Source organism: Mauremys mutica, chromosome 11 (genome assembly GCF_020497125.1).
Source record: "Mauremys mutica isolate MM-2020 ecotype Southern chromosome 11, ASM2049712v1, whole genome shotgun sequence".
Taxonomy (NCBI): Eukaryota; Metazoa; Chordata; order Testudines; family Geoemydidae; genus Mauremys; species Mauremys mutica.
The window spans coordinates 50,289,304-50,305,054 of NC_059082.1; the positions used below are offsets into that span (position 1 = coordinate 50,289,304).

A 15,751-nucleotide genomic window follows, 5' to 3' on the forward strand; every position below is an offset into this window, starting at 1 on the left:
CAGAGCTTGCACCCCGCAACTCCGGGCCCGGGGCTGCGTCTCCTCCCTAGCGCTGTGGGCAGGGCCGGGCCGGGCCTCGGTGCGCAGCCTCGCTGGGTGAAGGGGGCTGGCAGGGTCCTGCGGGACTAGCTGGTTGCAAGTCCCCAATGGAGAGGTACCGAGGGGGGCTGGCAGGGTCCTGGGGGCTAGCTAGCTAGCTGGGGTCTCCAATGGAGCGGTATAATGGGGGTGGGGCTGGCAGGCTCCTGCGGGGCTAGCTAGCTGGGGTCCCCAAGGGAAAATGAGGGATGGGGTGTATTGTGTTCGAGAGCTGGGCTGATGTAGATTGAATCGGGATGGGAAGTTCTTGCTGCACTAGGCGAGGGGGAGGCCTTGGGGATCTGTGTACCCACGCAGGGATGTGGGGGAGAGAAAGAGCCGCCTCTGCTTATAGCTGTATTCTTCCTTCTTTAATCCCTATGCAAGTCCCTGAGGGGAGATGTAAGCCCCCCATTCCTCCCCCACATTTGAAGGCTTATAGCAAAAGCCTTGCTCTTCCCTCCCCCCCTCAGTATTGCTGTCTCCAAGTGCTGAAATGCCATGAGCCAGGCCTCAAAATCATGCGACTGGCTTAGAAATACGGAATTTGGGGTTCTTTGCCCTCTGTCACATTTCCAGACTCCTCTCCACACTTCTGAAGATTAGAGACTTTTTACAAAGGAAAGCTGTGATTCTACTGAGAGGCAGTGCAGCTGGAGTGGAGTCCTTTGTACCCAAAGAATTAACAAATAGTGCATGTTGGTAGAGCCTGATGCGCAGCCGTTCCTCGCTCAGGGGGTGGAGAAGGGCTGCTTGAGGAAGCCTTAGAGGCAGTGTTCCTAGCAAAAACAACAAGGAGTCTGGTGGCACCTTAAAGAGTAACAGATTTATTTGGGCATAAGCTTTCATAGGTAAAACCCATTTTGTTCCTAATGGTTATAGCAGGGTGTTGCAAGCCAGGACTCCTGGGTTTTATTCTTGATCCTTCCAGTGGCCCTGAGAGAGTCATTGATGTACCCAGCGGCAGCTCCAGGCACCAGCGCTCCAAGCACGTGCCTGGGGCGGCAAGCCGCGGGTGGCGCCCTGCCAGTCCCTGCGAGGGCGGCAGTCAGGCAGCCTTCAGCGGCTTGCCTGCGGGAGGTCCCCAGTCCCGCGGATTCGGCAGCGGGTGTGCTGAAGCCATGGGACCAGTGGACCTCCTGCAGGCAAGCCGCCGAATCCACGGGACTGGGGACCTCCCGCAGGTGCGCTGCCCAAGGCTGCCTGCCTGCCGTGCTTGGGGTGGCAAAAAAGCTAGAGCCGCCCCTGGATGTACCAAAGATACACGGTGCCTGGGAGGTTGAATTCACGTTCATATGGTCCTTGGAGAGGAGCAAAGGCCTGTTGTTATGGTTAAAATGTTTTGTAATTGTTTTCAAACCACCCAGAAGGACTGGCAGTCCATGGTTTCCCCAAGTGCCTAATCTGGGATGGATGCAGATGGGTTAAAATCTAGCCCTTCTGGTAAGGCAGCATGCAAAGCAGGAGGCAATGGCATTTGTAATGAGAGAGGTTTTCCTTTCATCCTAACTGTGGTTCCATTTCCAGGCTGGTTTCCATTCTCAGTCAGGCCCTGGAAGACTGTGCTGAGCAAAAGAAGAAGCTAGAGGACAATCTAACCCTGTGTCGGGCCCTTCTTGGAGACTGGTGAGTCGTCAGGGGTGGCAAAAGATGACTGAAAGCTGCTAAAGATACCTGCATTGCTCGATGTCTTGTAGAGGCAAGGAGGGAGCATAGCCTAGTGGCTAAAACGCAAGAGCAGGAGTTGGGAGAGCTGGATTTTATTCCCAGCTCTGCCATCGAGACGAATTGTGTTTCACCGGTATACTGTCTCTGATGTCATAATGCTAATAGCTTTCTGGTTGTCCAGAGAGTCTTCTAGAAAAACAGGGCAGACCCTGGTGTCTAATGTAAGAATATAAGCTGAAAAAAAAATCTTAGAAAAGGTCATAAAGGGTTGGGGTTGTTTGTCCATCATAAATAAGAAAAAAAAAAAGTGGGCACAAACCTACTTCCTTCTTCCCTTAATGGGTTCCATTTTGGCGCCCTGGGTCATGGAAGGGCGTGCAAGACTTGTGCTAAAAAATCCTTTGTTCTTGTGCATATTCTTTCGCAAGCTGCTTTAAAAAAAAAATCCTCAGCATTCTAGTACTGATTTCCCAGCATTCTGACTTCCTGTGAATGGGGCACAGCCTTGTGCTTGTCATGCAGCCAATAATAAAACCCATTTAGTTGCTACAGTACCAGGTAATAGTCCCCTGCTCCGGAGCTGTGCTTTTCTGTTTTCCTGGATATGCTTTTTGTGCTTGTGAAGAGATTGCGCTGTATTGCTGGCCTGAATGAAGCATTAAGCAAATATCTCCCTCCCCAGTCCTGACCTGAAGCGCCTCCTGCTGTTTGTGTCCTATGTCTTTTCTCACCCCTAGCTCTACCAATGCTCTACCAGTGAACGATGCCTCCCTGCAGAAGAGAAGGGAGGACTGACTAAAGGGTTGTGTGTGCTTTGGGCTGTGTAGTGTCCCCTGAAATTCTCCTGCTGGCCAGGCCCTGCTCAAAGGATAGGGGGAACTTAATCATTGTTAACCCTGGCTGTCAAAGTACAGTCACATCCTTCATGTGTTCTGTGTTTGTTTCCCTCTCCCCAGGAAAGTGCAAACTCCTGAGAGTCCAAAGCCAGAGAATGGCCCAAAGAGTGACCAAGGTGAGCCTTTTCTTCTTGCCATCTCTGTGTTGTGTCCATGCTCAGTCTGGCCAGTGATGATCTAATCTGCTTCTTGGGAATTCCTCTGATGTTCCCTGCTAACAAGGGGCCTGATTCTCTTCTGTGCTTCTGTTGACTTCCATGGATTTAATCTGGATTCACACCTGGGTAACTGAGAGCAGAATCCAGCTATGGATCTTGACACCACAGCTGCAAGCCTGAAAGGGACGTCTGTGTATGTCACCTGTTTGTGGAAGGGTTGGTCACTGTGGAGAGATGTCAGGTTCTGCACGGTTGCCATCCATCCTGACTCTTTCAGGAGTTTGCCAACCTGAGACTTGCAGGAGTGTAGTGAAAAGCCCCTCTGCTTCCTTGTTATAGACCAGTGGTCCCCAACGCAGTGCCCGCGGGCGACATGGCATCTATATGCACCCGCGTACTGTCCAGCGGACAAGCATCCGCCAAAATGCTGCCGAGAAGCAGTGTCATCCAGAGGCGTCACTGCCGAAAATCAGCGGCATTCCTGCAGCGACACCTCTGGATGACGCTGCTTGTCGGCGGCATTTCGGTGGCAACGCCTGTTGACGTTGCCGCTTCTTGGCGGCATTTCGGTGGATGCTCGTCCGTCGGCAACGGTCCTCGGTGGCTCATTGTCTGGCGCCTGCCAGACGAAAAAGGTTGGGGACCACTTATAGACGATGATCTCCTCTGAGAAATCCAGAGGAGTGAGCCAGTGTAGTGAGGAATGGGGAAGGAAGGGGCTTCGTCAGTATGGCTTCCTGATACACCTTCTGCTCTTGTAGAGAGTGAGCCTTCACCCAAGGAACTGGAGCAGCTGGAGCTGTTGAACAGAGCCCTGGAGAGAGCATTAAGAGTCCGGAAAAGCACCCTGCGAAATCCTTTGGGGGCCCTAGGAGCTGCAGAAGGAAAGAAGGGAGCAGAGAAGAAACCTGCTACCAGCACTGTTAGAATGCAGCAGGCACCCTTGTCTAAAGAGAGTGTCCCTAAGACCATCAAGGTGACATCTGTGTGCAAAAAGGCTTCCTCTTCCAAAAAGCTCTCAGCCTATATGCTGAAAGCTCCCTACAGGACTGATCCTGTGAAAGCACCAACCAGTCACAGCTCCAGGGCTCCAAAGGTGGCTGGGAAGGGCTCGACTAAAGGGGCTGCCCTCCAACAAGTGAGGAAGACTGTGCCAGCTGCCAGTGTTATTCAGCAAGAGTTCTGTGCTGCTGCAGAACCATCTGGCTCACCCAGCTCTCCCCTGCACCAGCAGCAGAGCTGTTCTTCCTTTGGAGGCTCTGCTAGTGGCGAAAACTCGGTAGCTGTCATCCTACAGGGAGTCGATCCAGAGAATGATTGTCATGGTTCCTTGGCAGAGTCTCTAGTGACACAGAGCCATACAGCAGGAGATATCCCCATGGGGAGTACCACGGCCTGCACATTCACTCTCCAGGAAAAGGGGTACGTTCTCATTAGTAGGCACTAGGAATCTTAGTTTGTTCAGTATTCAAACTCCATTTCTCTTCTCAGCTCGTCCCCACAGGAGCTGATCTTTCCTAGCATTCACTAGGGCCTAGTTCTGTGTCATTGCTGCCCCCAGTGACACAGAACTAGAGGTGGGCACATGCAGCCCGCGGGACCCCCCTGCCCGGCCCCTGAACTCCTGGCTCAGGAGGCTAGCCCCCAGCCCCTCCCCTGCTGTTCCCCTCCCCTGCAGCCTCAGCTCGCCCTGCCGCCAGTGCAATGCTCTGGGCGGTGGGGCTGTGAGTTCCTGGGGCAGCCATCAGGGGGCGAGAAGCGGGGCGGGGGCAGATAGGGGATGGGGGCTGGGCCGCTCCCCCCTAATCGGCCCTCCATACAATTTCGTTAGTGAGAGATTTCACTGTGTCCATCCCTCATCAACATGCAGTGGCAGCTCCCTTTAGCTTGGGCAGCCTTCACCCTGCGGCTGCTGGTAGATCCTGCTTCCAAGTCTGTGTTCCAGCTTATGGGATGGGATCACCATGGGGTCTGAACACATGCACAGAGCCTCTCAGCTCCAGGTGGCCAGCCCCGCTCTCTCTGAGTGATGGTGATGGATAGTCTTCTCAGGCTGCTCAGTGGTCACTCTGAGCCATGCAGATCCTATTCCTTCAGGGCTCGCTGGAGATGGTTGGTTGGGCAGCTTGGGGGATGCTTCGGCTGGCTGGTGCTGTAGTTGTTCAATGCATGGAGGATTCAGTCTCCAGCGTGGTCAGGCTGGCGCTTTTCACCAGCACTAAATTCGTTGCAAATGTAGACATCACTATCCTCACATAAAAGATTAGGAACAGGGTCCAGTGTTCTGATCTTGCTCTGCTGCTCTTTGGCAGTCGTTACTGAAGACTCTCTTCTTTGCAGGTCTTTGTTGAAGCTACCGCTTCCCTATAGGAAAGCCTATTCCAGGAACTTCAGGTAAAGCTATGACCACCAGTCCTACTTGGGATTCTTTTCTGGTGGCGAGGGAGGTGTAAAGGAGGGGCCTGGGCTTTGCAGCCTGATGGAGAGGAAGCCTAAAAAATGCTGCAGCATTTGAGGGGCATTGGCAGAGCTGTGTGGAAAGCCTGAGACTGAAATAGCAGGGATTGCTGCAGATCAGACTTGAGGGACCTTGGCAGAGCTGTGCATGGGAGCTTGCATGGAGCCTGCCAGTGGGGGTACACTGTCACTTCCAAGGGCACGAAAGCTTACGAAATTCACCCCAACATTTTAAAAATATGAAGAATTCCAAGGAAAGTCATGGTCTTTAGCCTGTATATAACTTTGCAATGGGGCAAACGTATTTGCAAATACACCGTCATAGAAGTTAGAGACCATCCTCTGGTCTGATTTTCAACTTCCCAAACAATGGGGCTCTGACCCATTTCCTTTGGGAGATCATTCCACAGTTTAGTAGAACCCATTGGGGTGATGTCTGTCTTGATGCTCAGCATAAGTAGGACTGGAAGAGTCACCGAGTCCAGTCCCCTGCTATTGCAGACCACCTGTCATGTGAATCTGTGAATTTATCAAGCTCCATCTTAAAACTAGTTAGGATTTTCCAGAACCTCCCTCTTCTGAGGACTAGAAACCTGTAATTTCCAGTCTGAATTCAGGGCCAGATACACACGTTTGTTCCTAACATTGCACCTAGCGAGTGTGTAGTGTCCCAAACAATTTCTCCCCTTCTTGGGAATTGGCACCTTCCAAATGCTTGCAGATTATCATCAAGTCATCTGCTAGTCATCTCTTAGCCAAGTACATAGATTTCCCTGATTTTTCTGTGCAATTTTAGTTTCTTTACTGCTTCTTTGAACTTACATGGAAAGTGAAAATAACCTACCAATTTAGCTCTGCGTTCCCGAAGTTCCCTTACAGGGAAAATGCATCTAACAGGGTAATATCTATATTTTCTGATTCCATTAACCTTGCTGTTTCTCATTACAACTTTCCTCTGAAAGTGCAGCTTTAAAATGATCCATCTTGACAGAGCTAAAACTTAATCTAGGAGTGGGACACACTAGCCCAGGGGTAGGCAACCTATGGCACACGTACCGAAGGCGTCACGCGAGCTGATTTTCAGTGGCACTCACACTGCCCGGGTCCTGGCCACCGGTCCGGGGGGTTCTGCATTTTAATTTAATTTTAAATGAAGTTTCTTAAACATTTTAAAAACCTTTTTTACTTTACATACAACAATAGTTTAGTTCTATATTATAGACTTATAGAAAAGGATCTTCTAAAAACGTTAAAATGTATTACTGGCACACGAAACCTTAAATTAGAGTGAATAAATGAAGACTTGGCACACCACTTCTGAAAGGTTGCCGACCCCTGCACTGGCCCATGGTTCAGCCAGCCACATACTGGATAGTTATTGTAAATGTACTGCTGCTATCCCTCATTTTCTGCAGTAGGTTTCTGGAGCGTGGCAGAAATATTTAGTGTCATGTGGCCATATTCTTGTAGGTGGTTGGGTCAGTGCAGAATTATGGAGACCTTGTGTAGGTGGAACATATCCCACTGTCAGCTCTCCTCCTCCATTCTTTGTACAAGGCACTGTGTTCCCAAGAGACCCCTCGAACACAAGATTCCTGGGATCTGTCTGCCCACCTTGCTGACGTCCATTATAATGTTCCTGGAGCACCCTAGTGGAGAGGCGGCACCATCACACCTCTTCCCACACATGCTGTCCTACCATAACATGCTGAATTAGAGAAACCTTGGAAATCTTTCATCTAAGGAGAAGCTGGTAGAAATCATACAGGTTCTCTGGGGAATATTATGCTGGGTGCAGGAAGAACTGTTGCCTCTGTGTGTATAATCCTCCCCCTCCCCCTGCTTGTCTTGAATTTTCAGACTGTGGGAGAAGTGTCATCTGTGCCAAAGCAGCTCAGTCACAGCTGCTGCAAGGAGTCGCTTTCTAGAGAGAATGCAGGCGACTGTATCCTTTTTTACCTCTCCTGCCCCTTTAGATGATGGCATGCAGCCACATGGTGCAGCTTGATGGGCATCCTCTTCAAACCATCGGAGAGGTACCCCGTCTCCCAGGAGCTGTGCCTGTGACAGAAAGAGTTCCATTTCCACTGCAGATCTTCACTGTTTGCAGAAACTTGAGTATTTTAATGCAGATGAACTGAGCCATCAGTAAACAACACATTTAGACATCCTTACTCTCCCCCACCACCTCCATCCTCTGCAGTGTCATCTTGTGTGCTGCTTGCCCTTTACATTTGTCCTGGAATCCCAAAGAACTCCGCTCTGGGCGTGAGGGTGGTGACTGAAGGAAGGGGTTTGCCATGCTCACACCTGGGTCTAAAGGAAACGCTCCTTAAGCTGCTATAAGTTTTGTTCCTCTGCACCAGCCTTTAGTCCTGCAGAGATAGAAGAGGAGGTGATGGTCCTGCGTGATGCACATTCTCTCCTGAGCCAGTACATGGAAGCTGAGACCACAGGTAAGAAATGCACGAATGGCAGCTCAGATTATTTCCCCACCTGCCTGTGTCTTGCCAGGTGTACTCAGCTGTTTATGGCTTAAGGAGACCAGAGCAATGGAGGGGGCAGGTGATAGTCCCCTTCCCTGCTTTGGAGTAATCACATATGGTATCTTTCACTTGCTGGTGTGGGGTTGGGATGTAACAGAATTACTGAATAGCGATAGTTCTGTGTAACTTCATACCTCCGGGCCTGCTAGTTTTCCCCTCCGCTTCTCCTCCAGGCCACCCAACGTGGGAGAGAGAGTATGAATGTCTCCTGACCCTGGAAGGCCTGCAAGACACAGCATCCCAGTGTCTGCACAAGCTGCAGCTGCTGCAAGCAGGTGAGGCCAATATCTGCTGTAATGGTCAAGAGTCTAAGCAGCCTGCCCTGTTTGAGCAATAGTTTGATGCTTGTGACCCATGTTATTAGATAAAATGTCAAAGATGCAGCTGAGAGAGGAGGAACTCATGGACAGGGTGTGTTAATATTACTGGTTGGTTAAAAGACTAGTCTAGTATTATGGATATGATTTTGTCACAGTAAAATTATGCATAATTTACGGCACAGTCACAGTAAAAAAAAAAATGTTCACGCTATGGTCACAGCAACAAAATAATTGTGTAATAAGGGAATGTGAACATAAATATGCATTTATGAATACAAACAGTGCAATGTTTCTGCTTAACAGTTTAATGCAATATAGTTTTATTTTCTTTGGAAAAGTAAGCTATTTTAGAATTTTTTATTTTTGTACAATACTTTTTTCAAACAACCATAACAGGAAAGTGTTTCATTTTATAACAAAATAACTTTGTGATCCTTTTTGTTTAATTTCCATTTACACACGGCTGTGATTTTCGTCCAAGTTATATATTGAGTGTGTCACTTTTGATGCAACATCTCTCATCCCTGAGCACATTATTAAAGATGAGAATGATCTTTCTGTGTCCACACTGTTGACTGGTGCTGTTAAGCATCACAGGGTAACCACTGCAAGAACTGGAAATTAGGGTTTCATGCTTTTCAAGAGCTGTAAAATATCACTGCTCAGTTCTTGAAATGCTTCCCAGTAAGTCCAATATACTCTCTGAGCTGGAATATTGTCTTTATACGGTAGGATATTTTCAAACGTTGTGGCCTCAAAAATGTTTCGGTGTTTTGCTTGATGTGGCTGAAATACATGGCGTGCCCTGAAAGAAGTGTCAGTGGGTTGGCAAAAGTGGGAGATTGAGTCAGTTTCCGTGTACAAAGTAATTTTTTTGAGTTTTCTAAAAGTGCAGGTTTTGTTGCTGGATGTTGGCACGTTTCAGTGTAGCTCTTGGCCTCCAGCGCAAGATCGCACATGCCATTTTTCACTTGATGAGCACGAACTGTGGGCCCTTCGTAAACCGAGAGAGTATTCATTATTTGGGATGCAGACTTCTTAAGAGCCTCCAATTCTTCAATAACTGCTGCAGATTTGCAGAGATCAACAATCTCTTCAACCTGAACTGCTCTGACCAGTCTCCTTTGTGTAAGAAAGAAAACAAAACCCACACCCCACGAAACGTAATCCTCAGCATGTGCAAGGTTATAAAGACCTGCTTTTAACCAGCTGTTCCATCTGGTTATTACTGGGGCTGGTGGGATGCGAAGACTTTTCCCTTATTCCATTAAAAACACGTGAAAGCAAGCTTTCCATGCAGGGCAAGCAGGTTTATTTCATTTACTTAAAAAATATTTTCCTTCACAGTTTGCCAAAAGGTTAAGCAAATGTTTCCATGCATGTCAGGTGTACAGCATTTAAAAACAAAGGTTTCAAGCCTTGACTCCAAGCTTTCCCCATGTTTTTGGCATTATCTGTCACAACTGCAGTGCTGCGATCAAACGGTATTGGGAATTTCCTCAACCATTTCCCTTATTGCCTAGCTTGCTGTTTTAAAATTAACTGCTTCCAAAACCTCACAGTTCAGCAAAGAACCTTCCAGCTTGTTGTGTTCACCTTCAGCTGAAGTATCCGCATTGTCACTGCTGGTTGGGAAGGGGAGAGCAAGAATAATAAGCCCATATCTGTCTTCAGCATCAGTAGTTTCATCTGCTACAATGCTGATTCCTTCAAAGGCTTGCAACTTTTCTTTGAATTCTTGAATGTGATAGTCAAAAACCTTGGGTAAGTAAAACTTTTAAAAACTGATCTGCACTAGAGCAGGTTGACTACTAAAAGCCTTCTAAGTGTTGGATTGTCAAGGGTAAGGAAAAGGCTTCTGTTAATTTTAACAGCTCTGTAATTGTTTTCTTAAGTTTTGTTTTCTGTTTTCCTCCACTTCTAAGGCCTCTCATTTGTGCTTATGTGTTGCACTTTCTAGATGCTTGTCACAACTAGTCTTTCTGGTAAAATCAAGCTGACGTGTAAAATAATTTTTCTTCACTTACCCCAAACATTTCATGAATTTCACTGCTCATTGCTTAGTTTTGCCATTTATTTTGTTGCTGTTGTCCTGTTTACTGTTCAAGGGTTCATCTGTTCCAACCACTTTGACTCCTTCACTGCTGCTGGCACTGCCAATAATTTTAAAGCCATGATTGTTTCCTGTTTATGCAAGACGTGTTTTCTGTCTTCATGGTCAAGTTGAAATACATGGCAAAATTCACAGGTTCCATGACAGTGGTGACCACCTGTGACATCATTGTATCCTTATCTATCATTAGTGGAGATGAGGATTTAAATCTCTGGTCGCAATTGAAGCCATTGCAACAATTTGTCACAATCATCATCAGTCTCTGTTTAGAAAGGGCCTGGGACTGGACTAGTGAGGGAGGTTGCAAGTCAGGAGGGAGGTGCACTGGCCACCCTGTGTAGCGGAAGCTTGGCCTGTGCCTGGTTCTATGTATAACTACTCGTCCATCATTTTTTATTTTTATGAACACTAAATTCATCCAAAATTCTGGAAGAGCAAATAGCACTTGCTGATTTTATTTGTACCCTCCCACCCCAATAGCTGCGGAGTCCCAGATGGTGGTACACCCGGCAGACTGTACTCACTGTGTGGGGACCTCCCCTGCAGATTGCGCTCCACTCAGAGGACGAAGATGCGGGGACACGGGTGTCCTGGCAACACCTCTCCTTTTTTACTCCAGCTTCCAGGAGCTGAGGGACATGGCTGCCTTGAAACTGCAGGTGCTGATGCTGCGCCAGCAAATCGATATACAGAAGGTAACTCAACAGCAGAAATACATGGTGGGGGGAAAAACAGCAGCAGCACAGTTAGTTCTCGCAGCAGCTAGTTCCCAAGTCATGAGGTTTGCTCAGCATGTCCATGTCCTGTCATGCTCTGATTCATTTCAAAGATGCATATGTTAAGGCCAAAAGGGACCCTTGTGATCAACCAGTTAGCTCCTGCATAACCCAGGCCATAACTTCTGATTGAACTAGAGCATTAGAGAGCGGAGGTGGATGAGGCAATTATTGGACCAACTTCTGTTGGTGACAGAGACTCGCTTTCGGGTTTACACAGAGCTCTTAGTCACGGCTGGGAAATGTACTCAGACAGTCACAGCGAAGTTACAAGGTGGAACGGATGGTTTGCATGAGTAGTTAACACGCGTTTAAAGGGACCGTTCAAGGCAATGTCCCGTTAACATCTCTCCAGTCATTAACTACTTGTGCTAAACAATCTGTTCCACCTCGTGTTACTGTACCTGATACTGTACCTTTCCCAGGCCTTAAGAAGAGCTCAGTGTAAGCTCAAAAACTTCTCTCTCTCACTGGCAGAAGCTGGTCCAATAAAAGATGTTACCTCTTCCACTTGTCTCGCTAATATCCTGGGACCAACATGGCTGAACCAACACTGCTGGAACTAGACCATGTTTATTAGATTTTGTTCTTTTTTTAGTTTGTTGGGGGGAGGGGTGTTGGCTTTTTTCCCCGCCCCCTTAATACTGCTATTGTAGGGAGAACATCATCCTAGTCTATTCTTTGTCACATTCATAGCTAGAGACCCCACTGGGGGCTGTTGCCTCAGTTGTGCACCTGCATTGTGATCTTCCCCTGTACTACCCATCAGCAGTCTAGCCCCTCCTGTGTGGCCAGAGAGGAGCACTATATTCACGTTCCTTCAGTCTCAGGCTGCCCTGCTATTGACCTTGCTTGTCCACCAATAAGAATGAGAAGATAGATCAATCTCCACACCAGCTCAGAGCTGGGTGCCTTCGTCACAAAGGATTGCCCATTGCGCTGAATTATTTGCAGTGGTTTAGCTGTACAGACTCCATTCCCCAGGACTGAACTCTCACTTAGAACCTCCAGACTGGGCTAAGAGCCCTCCAAGCAGAGGTGAAGTGTGAGGGTTTAGCCATTAAGGCATCCCCTGTGCCATCCTACTGCTGCACTTTGATATGCCAGTCACCTGAGCTGATTAAGGGACATGTTGGAAAAGAAACACTAGCAGAGCAGGAAACCCTCATGAGGAAAGGGAGAGTTAGGCTATGTCTACACTTGCAGAGTTTTTGCGCTGTCAGTTTCAACACCCAGGGGCGGCTCTAGGTATTTTGCCGCCCCAAGCACGGCAGACAGGCTGCCTTCGGCGGCTTGCCTGCGGGAGGTCCCCGGTCCCGCGGATTCAGAGGCACACCTGAGGGAGGTCCGCCGAAGCCACGGGACCAGCGGACCCTCCGCAGGCATGCTGCCGAAGGCAACCTGCCTGCCACCCTCGCGGCGACCGGCAGAGCGCCCCCCGTGGCTTGCCGCCCCAGGCACGCACTTGACGTGCTGGTGCCTGGAGCCGCCCCTATCAACAGTGATAGTGAATCAGTGGAAGAAGAGCGCTGGTTTGTGTACTCACTTCCAAAGGCTGCGGGAGAGTGTTTACATTTGCAGCACTTCCATCACAGATGAGAGCAGCACAGTGAGGGCAGCTATCCCACAGTGCAGCTCTCTCCCAAACACTGATCAGCTTCTGTAGCTCAGCATTGCTCCAAGCAGGGGATCGTTTGCTCCATGGAGCAGGCATTGTCACCTGGCCAGATGATAAGTGGGCACTTGCCAAGAAAACAGGAAGGGGAGTTTCAGGGTTCCCAGGGCTTTACATGGGGAGGGCTGGATGTCTGTTTACCTGGCGTCACAGCAGCAGAGCTGCTGGCCAGAGTGGTCACCTAGGCACTGTGGGATATCCTGCAGAGGCTAAAAACTCTATAAACAGGAAGAAGGTGTCTTCACTGGCACATCACCGCAAAAGCATTACTGGTAAGAACTGTTCGCCTCTCATGGAGGTGGTTTTCTTTTTGTGGCGAAACGTCTGAGTTTCACCGCAAAAAGTCACGGGCAAGTGTAGACGGGTTTTGCACAAAAAAAGGGACTTTTTCTGATTTAAATGGCAAGTGTAGACATGCCCTTACTGTTGTTTAACTGCTTGTCTCTCACTACATGCCCCGGCTGTTGGCAAATCTCTCTGCATCTGCTGTCACACAATAGACCTTCCTGCGATTAAGTCCTGTCTTTAATGTCACTTAATGTCAGGCCTCTGTTTATGGCCTGTCCCAGTGCCCCTTATAGAATGGTGGTTGAAACCTCCTGCCAAGATACCAGGGTGACCACTGCGGCTGGAACACTTGTTATAGTGAGGATGCTGAAAGCCAGCTAACGAAACTGTAAACTGTGTGTATTCAAAAGCAATGCGAAAAAGTGTTATTCCTGCTTACACCACATGGATGCAGCACAGCTCCGGGATTCTCAAGAATCGCATAATAATGCTAGCTTTGTTCTGACAGCACCAGCAAACTTTTCACCGTGAAACCTGCTGGTGCTGCAGTATCTGCCACACCTCTTGTTCCCATGCCTATGCGGGTGACTGCCCCCTAAATAGATAGATGTTTTATGTAGGATGAGTCCAGAGATAGGTGAAATACTTCGCAGAGGGTGAGTCAAATGAGTGCAGCATAAACTGGCTGTTTCCAACTCGCCAGTGCCCATACGTCTGTGGCCCAGGCCTAACCATTTGCTACTGGGGCCTAGGTGGTGGGAATGCCACAACTATAGAAATTAAAGAATCCTGTTGGGTCACATTGCCCTTCTGCCCAGTGAGGCAGGACTGTTTCCTAGTCTTCTTGGATATGGGAACTAGTCTAGTGGTAAGGGGCTTCTGTCACCTCCTTTGGGAGAGGTGAACGCAGCTGTTGTTTTAGCACTGCCTCACATACTTTAGACCTGCTATTTGCATAGCTTTGTACATGGGTGGATTTCAAAGCTCTTTCCAAAGGCTCAGACGTTCTCACTTTAATGGATGGAGGCTGAGGGTAAGTGGCTTGTGTAGGGTCACAGAGCTCTGGAGCTAGAATCCAGGAGAGGGCCATTGTGTGGGAGTGGTATAGAATCATAGATATCAAGGTTGGAAGGGACCTCAGGAGGTCATCTAGTCCAACCCCCTGCTCAAAGCAGGACCAATCCCCAGACAGATTTTTACCCCAGTTCAAACCTCAAGGATTGAACTCAGAACCCTGGGTTTAGCAAGCCAGTGCTCAAACCACTGAGCTATCCCTCCCCCTGTATAGCCATATGTGGTGAAGGATAAGTAGTATTATTTGTACCATGCTGCCCTACAAGGTGTGTTAGAGATAGGGCAACTGTGGGTTACTCTGTGGTGCATCCCCAATGAGCAGAGAATAGACACTTTGATAGTTAAAGCTGACAAAAGAAATCCATCCTTCAGCAATTTGGATATTATTACTCATAATGCCCTGACTAGCTTTTGCTGCTTCATACAACCACTTGTAGGCCCTAGAAATGTGCTCTGCCTTTCAACCTGTTGCTGTGGTGTCTGCTTCCACCCAGGTCTTGATAGCTGAGCTTCTCCCCATTCTGGAATCCAGGCTCCCTCATGATGATTCTCCATCTCATCTGTACCGCTCAGTTTACACCCAACTCTGTGAAGGAGGCGAGCGATTCCCTGTGCTGATGAATGATGAGCTGCCAGACTGACCCTGAATCCAGCCTGCTGTCTTGCCGGCCGTCCCCACGCCCAGAGAGAGAGAGCCAAGAAATAAACTTTTCCTAGTAATTTTTTTCCCTCTGCCCACTTGTCAAACAAAATAATTAAATTTCACACTGGTTTCTAACTCCATTTCTCTTTTAAATCATCCAGTCATCTTCTCTACCTGATAGCTGAGGGGTTCTGAAGACAAGGGCTTTGAAGTACCACTACCCTGGGGCTTACCATCCAATGGGTTACCATGAATAGTGCAGTCCTTTACCTGGATCGCCTCCAACTGTGATCCTGTCTGATCCACCAAGCTAAGAAGGGCTGAGCCACATGGGTGCTTAGATGGGAGATGTCCATGGAAAACCCAGATGCTGCGGGAAGTAGTGCTGCTGGAATGGATTGCTAGGTGGTGCTCTTCCCTCTCAGTACTGAACCAGTACTGTGTGGTGCTGGAGGAGCTGTCTTTCAGAGACCAACCCAGTGTCTGGTCTAGTCCTATGGCACTTGTCTAAGAATAGTAGTTTTGACCCTGGTGTCCTGGCCAAATTCCAACATGGGTAATTGCATTCTACCTCCCTAGCTCCCCCTTGTATTTTGAATCATATGATATTCTTTCCTTCTGTCAAGGTTCCTCCCCCTCTCTGAACTTTAGGGTACAGATGTGGGGACCTGCATGGACACTTCTAAGCTTAATTACAAGCTTAGATCTGGCAACACTGCTGCCAGCCAGAATTCCAGTGTCTGGCACACTCCCTGTCCCCCAAAAACTTTCCCCTCCCTGGATAGCCTTGAGGCTCTTCCACCAAGTCCCTGGTGGTACCGATCCAACCCCTTGGATCTTAACACAAGGAGAAATTAACCATTCCCCCCTCCTTTCCCCCACCAACTCCTGGTGAGTCCAGACCCAGTTCCCTGCGATCTTAAAACAAGAAAGAAAAAATGAATCAGGTTCTTAAAAAGAAAGCTTGTAATTAAAGAAAGAAAGGTAAAAATTATCTCTGTAAAATCAGGATGGAAAATACTTTACAGGGTAATCAGATTCTTATGACCCAGAGGAACC

At 48.4% G+C, this 15,751-nt stretch overlaps 1 protein-coding gene across 1 annotated transcript; it reads left to right on the forward strand.

Annotated features, from left to right (window-relative positions):
• Window positions 1-15: 15 nt before the first annotated feature.
• Window positions 16-15,483, forward strand: TEDC2 (tubulin epsilon and delta complex 2). The gene is made up of 10 exons (XM_044980986.1): window positions 16-154; window positions 1,606-1,704; window positions 2,703-2,758; window positions 3,562-4,222; window positions 5,141-5,194; window positions 7,118-7,202; window positions 7,605-7,713; window positions 7,977-8,078; window positions 10,717-10,931; window positions 14,544-15,483. Exons 1-10 carry the CDS (start codon window positions 147-149, stop codon window positions 14,688-14,690), a joined length of 1,536 nt encoding a protein of 511 aa, XP_044836921.1. The 5' UTR covers window positions 16-146; the 3' UTR covers window positions 14,691-15,483.
• The last annotated feature ends 268 nt before the right edge of the window (window positions 15,484-15,751 follow it).